The sequence below is a fragment of the Penaeus chinensis genome, chromosome 7, assembly GCF_019202785.1.
Source record: "Penaeus chinensis breed Huanghai No. 1 chromosome 7, ASM1920278v2, whole genome shotgun sequence".
In the NCBI taxonomy this organism is placed as follows: Eukaryota; Metazoa; Arthropoda; class Malacostraca; order Decapoda; family Penaeidae; genus Penaeus; species Penaeus chinensis.
The window spans coordinates 42,519,725-42,530,755 of record NC_061825.1 but is presented as its reverse complement, the minus strand read 5'-3'; the positions used below and the strand labels follow the sequence as shown (position 1 = coordinate 42,530,755).

The 11,031-nt window shown below is 36.9% G+C and overlaps 1 protein-coding gene across 4 annotated transcripts in view; it reads right to left on the bottom strand.

Moving 5' to 3' along the window:
* Positions 1-1,575: 1,575 nt before the first annotated feature.
* LOC125027295 (GDNF-inducible zinc finger protein 1-like) overlaps positions 1,576-11,031 on the bottom strand; it is a 17,461-nt gene continuing 8,005 nt past the window's right edge. For all 4 annotated transcript variants that reach the window (XM_047616270.1, XM_047616274.1, XM_047616273.1 and 1 more), the window contains exons 5-8: positions 11,020-11,031; positions 9,435-9,683; positions 8,170-8,373; positions 1,576-2,894 (exon numbers count right to left, since the gene is read on the bottom strand). The exon at positions 11,020-11,031 is cut by the window's right edge and continues 236 nt beyond it. In XM_047616270.1, the coding sequence (XP_047472226.1) occupies positions 2,628-2,894; positions 8,170-8,373; positions 9,435-9,683; positions 11,020-11,031 (732 nt within the window). In that variant the 3' untranslated portion in view covers positions 1,576-2,627. The remainder of the gene's footprint in view (positions 2,895-8,169; positions 8,374-9,434; positions 9,684-11,019) is intronic.

The window sequence follows — 11,031 nt, the reverse complement described above, 5'->3', positions numbered from 1 at the left end:
ACATTTATTGCTTCTACAATGAATTTTCTGAAGATCTGAAATTATAGGTTAAACTATATTAATGGCCCAAGTGCTGCTTCCTGATTATCAACAGAATCAATTTACCTCTTAAAATTTAATGGCACATTTTTCTGACAAGGAATATCTGCTGTGACAAAGTATAAAACCAGTAACAAAAGGCTTAAAACTCTTGTAAAAATTATAGTGTTGTTTGACTCTTTGTTCTGTCAAGCCTTGCATCAGAAACCATTTCAAGCATCAACACTTATTGGACTTTTAATTTTTTTTTTCTTTTTTTTTTTTTTTTTTTTTGAGAGCATCCATTTAAGTTAAAGAACAATTACATGGAACTGGTTAGAATTAATAATCAATAAATGTATTATGAGTCTACATATTTGGATCTCACAAGACTTGATGTGAACATTAAAGAGATGATAACCAAAGGTAATACCTCAGAACACTACAGGTGTACGCTGTATTGTCTGCAGTGCTCACACAGGCATTCCTCTTGAATGCTTCCATTTGAGATCAGATTCCAAGTGCATATATTACAAAAATTACAGAAATAAGGTGGTGATTATGAAAAAAAAAAAAAAAGATACTGGCATATGATAATTAATAAAGAACAAAGACCGTTTCATATGTGATATGTTAACAAGGAAAATACTAAACTGCTCTAGCTGCAGGTACATAAACTAAGACCCTCAGTGGAAAACTACCAAGGCAGCCAAAACATGAAATCTTTCCTGTATCTCCCTTACCTTTTCCATCTTTTCTAAAGCTCTTAAGTCTGTGTTATTGCTTTACTTTAGAACCTGCAGGACTAATATGTATATATATATATATGTACAGACATGTATATGTATATGTATGTATGTGTGTGTATATATATATATATGTGTGTGTATATATATATATATATATATATATATATATATATATATATATATATATATATATACATATTATATACACATACACATATATATACACATATACATACATATGTATATATGCATATATATACACATATATACAAACACATACATACATATATATTATATATATATACATACATATATATTATATATATACATATATATTATATATATACATATGTATACATATATATACATATGTATACATACACACATATACATAGACTTATATATTATATATATACATACACACATATACACATGTACATACACACACTGTATGTATGTATGTATGTATGTATGTATGTATGTATGTATGTGTGTATGTGTGTATGTGTGTATGTGTGTATGTGTGTATGTGTGTATGTGTGTATGTGTGTATGTGTGTATGTGTGTATGTGTGTGTGTGTGTGTGTGTGTGTGTGTGTGTGTGTGTGTGTGTGTGTGTGTGTGTGTGTGTGTGTGTGTGTGTGTGTGTGAGAGAGAGAGATACCCAGTGGGAGAATACTATAACCAATATGCACTTGGAGAACAGCCACTGACCACTCAAATTTTCCTATTACTGCGATATCTTCTTCAAAACTTTAAATGAAGCCTATGCAATAACCTTCATATCAAGTGTTAGTAGAAAATTCTGTTTTGTTTTCCTGCATTGTTTTATTTCAACTCTGATTTCAGGTCTGGATACAATCAAAGTAAATCCATAAAAAGTGTTGCCCTGAAACATGAGCTGTAGACAAAAGGTGACATTCCTGCCTTTAAACAAGTTTTCCACTGATGACCTCAATTTTATAATGATCAAGACTTAAAGTTTTTGATTACAGTTTAAAAGATGAGGGTGTCATATTTCTTTATTTCTTAATTATATATTATTTATAACATAATCTTATTGTTTTTTATTTTTACAAAAAATCATTTTCATAATTAAATAAATACTGGTGCATCTAATCTTAACTTATAAAAGGCAGAAGAAAACAGCACTCAAGGAGTGCAACATACCACAAAGAGCACCTAAAGTGTAGTTAGAGGAGAGAGTATCAAACATGAAAAAAGGTGTCATACAAATTCTTCTGTGCGAGTCATAAATACACAAGTAACGTACGACCAAGTTTAGGAGGCCTGCAATATGTCATAAATTTGAATTTTTAAACATTATATATCTATATAAGATGAAGAAAATATCAAAAGTTGTAAGAATATAAAGTATATTTTAAAACTGATAATAGGATTGCATAATTTTAGGTAATGACTCCACCAAGGTAAGCACTGTTATTAATACAGCTTACCTGAGATTAATCTAACATTTTAAAGTCAATTTCCATTTTGCAAAACCTTTGCCATACATTAAGCCTGTTGAAGTCAAAACATAAATCAAATTTACACAAAGTTCCCTGTATGTGAGCAGCAATATACAAGTTGTGATATTTCACTAACCATAATCATATACCCAAAATATACATCTGGCCAGGGCCATAGACAAAGCTCAGGGTAAAACTGACTATCTGAACACAGAAATTAGGTGCTCAACATAAAGGAAATGGCACGACCTAACTTAGTACAGGGGCATAAATTAGCCCTTTATCTGGCATATTTTTAAAGGGACCACATCCAACTAATTGAGAGACAGGCTATCCATATCCACCTCATAATTGGAACAGTGAATTAAGTGTTGGAGATCTTTATGGCAGGTTAATGTTTATAATTCCTCTTATGGAAGCGCAAACCACATTTTTGCTTGAAGCTCTTCCCACATGTTTCACACGAAAAGGCTCGGAAGTCAGAATGACAGCGCATGTGGTCTGTCAGTCCTTCTTTCCTGGTAAATGCACGACCACAGATGTCACAGGGATAGGGCTTCTCTCCAGTGTGGATGCGTTCATGCTGCTTCAAGTAGTCCTTCCTTGAGAAGCACTTGTGGCAATACTGGCACATAAACGGACGGTCACCGGTGTGGGTCTGGAAATATGACATTTTTATATAATAAAAAGAACAGTTATCATAATTTAAATATATTTTATTCCTTCGTACACAAAATTATCAAGGTAAAATTTGAATAAATACTGTCAATCACTGTAGCCTCACCAAGTCTATGTTACATTCTCATTATTTGTTATTAACCTATCATGCACTAATGTCTTTTCTATCCCACCTGTTAAGTTTTACCTGGAATCTTGGATAGATTCTTTTTTGTTTTCATTGTTATAAGTATTTTCACATTATAATCATAATGTCAGTAACGATGGTAATAATAATAAAATCAATATTAGTAGAAAAAAGGGGGTGGGGGTGTAGTCAGTGGCTGAGTACTTGTGGAATCTTCTGTGCATAACAAAATTCACAAAAAAACTGCAGTGGACAGTACATGTATCCATGTACATGCAGTTTGTTTTATTAATTTTGTTTCAACACAGATGGTTTGAAAAGCATTTAACATCACCAAGGAGTCAATTCCTAAACAAAACAGATCTTACTTATCTACTCCATTACTTAAATTCTTTAATCTCCTCCCTCCCTCCCTCCCCCCCCCCCTCCCCCCCTCTCTCTCTCTCTCTCTCTCTCTCTCTCTCTCTCTCTCTCTCTCTCTCTCTCTCTCTCTCTCTCTCTCTCTCTCTCTCTCTCTCTCTCTCTCTCACAGCCTCAGGGTATGTGATCAATATGGACATGATTCTGTTACTCCTCTGGAGATGGTGAATCAGACAATGATGAACATCCTGTGCCAAATAAGCTGCTGAAAGAACAGCCAAGGTGGCTTCAAGAAGATGACCTTAGTTTGAGCTCTTCATTTGAAGCGCTCAACTATGTCCCTTCATTTATGGATACCTCCCTTGACAAGGAGGAGCTGCTGAGTAGGAATGAAGCTAGCATCACCCCTTCCTCCAACAAAGCCCCCAGCCAGCCAGGTTTTGGCTGGAGACAGAGGGAGAATGTTCTGAGGAGGCATAGTTTTACTGGGCATCCTCAAATGTCAGCCTAGATGAGGACTCTCCCATGCACGTGTTTGTCAAGACATTTTTCAATGAAGACATCCTTGATTAAACAGTTTGTGAAACAAACAAGTGTGCCATTGCCAGAGGAAATAGGTATCCCTTACTTTGCCAGAGCTGCAGTTTAGCATTAATTTATTCTGTAGTCTTACCAAAACAAACAAACACACACACACACACACACACACACACACACACACACACACACACACACACACACACACACACACACACACACACACACACACACACACAACACGCGCGCACGCACGCACGCACGCACGCACGCACGCACACACACGCACGCACACACAGAGAGAGCTATATCTATCTATCTATATACATACATAGCTATAGCTAGCTAGCTAGCTATCTATCTAGCTAGCTATCTATCTAGCTATATCTATCTATCTAGCTATAGCTAGCTAGCTAGCTATCTAGCTATATCTATCTATCTATCTATCTAGCTATATCTATCTATCTATCTACCTACCTACCTACCTACCTACCTACCTACCTACCTACCTACCTACCTACCTACCTACCTACCTACCTACCTATCTATCTATCTCTATATATAATGTGGATTGATATTTCAAGCGTTCTCAGGCCTGCACTACCTGATTGGCATGTGTCAAATCTGCAGATGATGATGCACTGGTCTGTGGAGGAATATATCTACATGCCCTTTTATGGCAAAACAATGCCGAGAGATCCCTATAATCAGACCTCATTGGTTTTGCACTTCATCAACAATGATGCAGACCGTAACAATGAAGACTGCTTGTGGAAGCTTTGTCCTGTTATCACAGGAGAGGTTTGCCACTACTGAACCCACCATAGAAGATTACTGTAGATGATAGCTTGTGGAAATTTAGGCATATTTTACATACTATGTTATGTCTTTTGATCTTTGCTATACAGTTGTGACCTCTTTTTGACCTGATTTGTTAACTAACTCCATTTTCTCTTATGATGCACAGGTTGACTCAGGTTTTCCAGTACAACCCGAGCAAATGTGCAAAGTTCGGCCCAAAAGTCCATAAGCTACGCGTGTCTGTCAGAGATTGTGCTGGATTTTTGGATTTTTTGTGGATGCATTTTTGGCTGTATAACAGGAAAGATAGGGGCAAGATGCAGAAGGCCGTCATAAGCCTTTCTGAAGCAGTAGGTCTTTTGGGGAAGGGGGATGAACATCCCTTGACAACTGGTACAATTCACCTCACATTATTCCACTTTCTGATGGTGTAAAAATCAAATGCTGTTGGAATTGTGAAGGCCAACTGACAGACCCAAGCACTATGAAATGCACGGGAGGAGCACTCCTGCCAGCCTCCTGTGCTTGAGATGGGACGATAAATACAGCACCCACATGCTCTCAACAATCCACATGAGTGAGATGGTGCAAACCAGGAAGGTGGCCCAGAATGGAGATGTTGAGCAGAAGCCAATGGCAGTGCCTGACTGCAACATTGGAATGACAGAGGCTGATGTGTAGGACCAGCTATCCCAGTCATACCTTGTAGCCAGAAAGACACTAAAATAGTATAAAAAGGTATTTTTTACCTTGTTGAAATGGCAACAGTCAATGCCTTTTAATTACAGAAATATGTAGACAGCAATATGATCATAGCACTGCAGTTGGTGCAGCTGGAGATAAATGGGGGAACCAGTAGGTTCCCCAGTCTGCTAAGAACTGGGCAGTCCTTGTGTTGCTGTTGCCATGATCATCTGGAGAATCAGGAAACGCTGATCCCAGTCCTGGATTCTGCTTCTTAACTACATGAGTGCTGTGTAAGCCAGCAGGGAACAAGGGGAGTCCATGGTCCAAAGAGAGAGCCAAGAGGTGTCCGTGTCAGCTAATAAGGTCTCTGCAGTGAGTCGAGAGAAGCACCTGCTGCAGAGAGTGCGAGGACACAGCTGTGGACCTAATGTGACCCAGCCTGGGGAAGTTTGCTGAACTTTATATTGCAGGGTCGTGCTGCTACAGATACTCCCCCTCCAGAGAGTGAGCTAAGCAAGCAAGGGAAATACCATGATGTGTCAATCCGGCTGACTTGGTGTGGAGGCAACCATGCTGAGTGAGGTTGCGCTGGTGCCGAGTGAGGTGATTGTGATGTCTGCCACAGGAGGTGGACAAGGAAAATAGAAGAACTCCAAGCAATGCAATGTTGCTTTATGCATCTATGGTTGCTTTGAAGACTGTCACATAATGAAGAATTACTGAAGTATATAGCTATATGTATATAGCCATTTCCTGCATAGAAACTATGAAATTTCATTTGAAAAAATAATGGAAATGATGTAATCTTGTTTTTGATAGTCCCCTAAACTACTGATTCTTCTACTCGTAGTCAAAAACACTATGATCACCTCATATGGAGTATTCACTATTATTTTAATTGACTATTAAATTAATAAATCAAGGGTCACTGAGGGGAGTGCAATGAGAAATATGCCAATTGGCAGTCCACACAGCTGCCAAAGATGACCACTCATGTTGGGTTAATCTTATAATCAACATCATTATTATAATCATGACTATTATGAATAATAACATTAAGAAAAATCAAAACCTTTCCTAACTCTAGGAATGTGATAAATAGGTAAGGTAAGGTAGGCCCTATAACTTGCTCCTTGGCTAACTAAACCCTTATAAAGCCATCTAAGTGTAAAAATAATTAATAAAAAGAAAATAAGGTGTACTCCCAGCATCAACAGGTTAATATAGACCAAGAAAATGTGACATAAAATGAAAAAGCATGTAAATACAAATTCTATAATGGATTAACTGAGAATTGTAGCATGGCTGACTAGAGGAGTGTATCCCAATAGCTTATATATATTTGCCAAAATAACATTAAAATGATGAGTCTGTAATACTATTTCAAACATATAAATGAGATACAAAAGTAAATTTAGAAAATTAAACATGGTCATCTGTATGCTCACTGATGATAACAAAGGGATAAGGGTACGTGTGATATGGCCTATGTCAAAGTGGATGGGAGGGGACTGTCAACTTCATTTTTATCAAATTTCTCAAATTCAGCTTCAAGAAAATTGCTTATGAAATAAGAGTTCTGGGAGTATATAGGAGGGTTTCATTCACTTCATTTTCTACACAAAGCCTTTCAACCAATTGGCTCTGGATGCTTCACTGCCATTACATGGCCCAAAATACAGGCATTTGGCTTACTTGAATGCTCACTCTGCCAAAAATGTGAAATAATGAAAAAGCCCCATCCTAAATGTCCACCGAGTCTAATCACCCTCCAAGAGCTTTATCACCACATTCTTCATATGAAATTCCCACGACAGCAAGTTCCCGTCACCCTGACCCTCATCCAAATTTTCCCATGATAGAATGTTTACATCACCTGCCCATGAAGCCAAATTTTTTCAGGACATGATCATGTCATCTTGATCATCTTGATTAATCCACTAGACAGTGATGGCAGATTATCATTCTATGGCTACAGTGGATTGGTTTGTAGATAGCACGGCATAGTGGCATACCCCACACCATAACACTTTCTCAGATCACAGCAGTTTGGTTTCACTATGAAATACAGGTGTCATTTTTTTTTCCAAACACTTAAGTCCAGCTATATAAAATTAGGTGGCCAAAACAAAGTTAGGATTACCAAATGAGGATGGCACAAAATGAGGACACTGTTGATGTGCACCATTATGAGGACCACCAAAATATCAAACTATAGTTAAAAAACTTCAACTTCAGAATGATATTAACCCAATGGCGCCGGGTATAGAAAATTAAAAAAAACTCTACGCTCTGGCGAACGGCGGCAGCGCGCCGACTCTGAGCGCGTGAATTCGGTACATCAAGCCGAATCATTGCCTCGGGGCGTTTTGGCGCGGCGCTGCTGCGGACAGCCGCACGCCTCACATCGGGCGTATTGTTATGACGGCGATAGCCGTGACCTGTCGCCATTGGGTTAAAAATAAACTTATTTAAGACTAACACTATTTTTTACAGATTTTGCTTTTTTGTCTGAATTGCTATTACTATTTTGTCTCTGATATCTTTTGATTTGTTGTAATTTTCTTTAGTATAATCCAAAATGACAAGCATATTTCTAGTATCATATGGTTTATCTTTGAGTAAGATTATACATCATTAAGGTAAAATAGAATGTCTGGATCTCTCTTCATTTATTTTCTCAATGAGAGAACACATCATTCCTTTACCATGTATTGCCAAAAATGTCTTCTCTATATCTTACCTTGATATGGTTGGCAAGGTTGTCTCGACGTGTAAATGACTGCCCACAGAGAGGACAAACAAATGGCTTCTTCTGCTCTTTGTCACCATTTCTTTCATCATCTCCTGCTAGTGATGAAGTTCTTGACATCATATCTCCAAAGCCACCAGGACCGATTATGAACTGTGTCCCGTCCTCACTCAAATCAACTTGTAGCAGTTCCGTCTGTGAAAGGATTAGACTTTTTCTTTATACAGTATAAAGGAGAGATCTTGCATAATAAGAACAATATGGAAATGAGTGAAATGTCTCAAGTGCAGGGAAGAAAAGAAAGAAAAAAAAAAAAAAAAAAATATATATATTATTCAACAGAAGGCTTCCTCTCTTCCACTCAAGGATACTTATAATTAATTTTATCCATTTAACCCCTTACTGATGGGTTAAGGAAGAAAAAAAAAAAAAAAAAAAAAAAAAAAAAAAAAAAAAAAAAAAAAAAAGCTCTGGAGATTAACTCAATGCCGATGGGCATGATGTGTACGTACGTGCTATGCCCATTGTGGGTTACTTGTTTGATTGTTTTTATACATAGATGGCTACACTTTTACTAAGTCACCAATGAGCCAATTACGAGTACTGCCTGTCTTGTGCATTTACCCTTTATTTTGATTTACGAAAATATTTTACGGTATCTAATTTTGCTGTTACTAATGTTTATAACATTATAGTTATTATATATAAAGTTTTTAATATTTAATAAAAATATCACCATCGATAGGCATAGCACTAGTAAAACATACGTTTTTCCCGCCAATTCAAATAACATAAGGTCACAAGTTCTACTAATTGACTCTTTTGTCGCTAAGCACTAGCAGAGCCATCTATGTGCAGATATATTTCACAAAAAATATAGAAAATGAGCACAGCATTTTCCCCATTTTTTATTAATTTTCCCTGGCGGCTTTGGGTTAATAGCAATAAGCCGACTTTGAGTGCAGGAGTTCGCTACATCAAGCTGAACCCCCGGCTAGTAGCACTTTGAAGTGTTGCTGCGGCGCACAGCCGCACTCCACAGATCGAGTGGTTTGTTATGACCCCTCAGCACGTAGCCCATCGGTATGGGGTTAATAAGGAAGATAAGCATTTCACCTCTTAAAAAAGAAATAAACAAATGAACACAAAAGTAATTCACAAAGTAATTACCCCCTCAACCCAACTCTCCTTCCTGGAGCATAAACAATCATACGTGCATAAAAATACTGCAAAAGTAAATCACTCCTCACACATACTGTGGATATGTCAGAATTGGGAAGTGAAGAGTTAGATTGTTCATAGCCATCTTCGACATCAGAGAGAACACCATGGGAGAGGCCTTCCCCCTCCCCTAATGCTCCTTCCTCTTCTTCCTCTTCCTCTTCCTCTTCTTCCTCTTCTGGTTCTTGTTCCGGCTCTTCTTCCCCAGACATTACTTCTCCTGCCACCCCTTCATCCTCATCCAGGTCATCTGCTTCTTCTTTAGAGTATTCAGATCTTTCGGTCTGCAAGGAAAACATTCTATTGTGAAGAAAAATAAGGTACATGGAGGTATGTAATGGAAAGAACATCTAAAAAGTAATGACAAATTCTAGTCATCTTAAAACTACAAGAATATACGAACAGCCACTAAGAGCATGATACAGTTTGCACAAATATATATAGCTAAATATAAGTAGTGTTTCTGAAAACTAGAAAATGAAAACAAAAAGAAATAAGCAGGGAATAAACTGAAGCTACAAATAATGGTTATTTAACTGTAGCAGGCAACTCGACCACTATTTTTTTTTTCTTTAGGATATCAAAATTATGTTATATATACTTTTTTATTTTGTAATTCATTTAAAATCATACAATAAAACTGCTATAAAAAATAACCTATATTCTTTACATTTACTGTGCCAGCACTATATTAACAATACAAAAAAAAAAAAAAAAAAAAAATCTTTTCAAAAGCTACATCTGATCTGTTAGTTTATTTTTTATCATATTATACTTGTGGACATTCACTTTTATTACAATAAATCAACTTTATAGTGTTCAACTCTACTATGTGGAGTAACTACATTATGATAACATCATAGTTTTCTCTTTTTCTATCTGTTTACAAAATACAATAAATATAAAGAATATAGAGATCCCTGATTAAAGCTTTTTAAATGCATGAATTCAAATAATTGAAATCTAAACATGTAAATCAAATATTTGTAATATGCTAAAATTTAAAAAAAGTTGTTAAGTTGCAAAAGGAGCTGTACAAGTCAAAACAAAATTAACCAATCATTTGATACTTTAAAATTGCTGTTGCATTTCCAAGCTGTAAAACAAATATTTTTGTTTATTCTTTTAACCCCTATGATCCAGACAGTTTGACTACCAAATGATGAAAAAATCTGGCTTGAGGGGTGAGTGACATGAACATATGGTCCTGGGAAAACTTAACTAAAAGCAGTGGTGATGGGAACTTGCCTTCAAGAGAAATTCGGCTGAAGGCCAGGGTGACAGGAATGACTTGCCACGAGTGTACAAAGCTCTTGGAAGCTGATTAGACTCAGTGGGCATTTCAGAAGGGGCTTTTGCATTATTTCTATCAATAAAAAAAGTGGAATGTACCATCTGGGAGCAAAGACTGGGAGAGCACCAGCTCCTGAGAGGGAACTATTTCCATACTCAGGACCTTATTCCTGTCCACAGTGACTGGTGGTGCAGCTTGTATTATACAAGATTAAATCTCCCCCCCCCCCCCCCACAAGTGCAGAAATGCATGCCCTAAGTACTAAAATTACAAACAACAGAGTACCAATAATACCAACAATAACAATAAAGTAAAATCACACTCACCTTGATCTTATG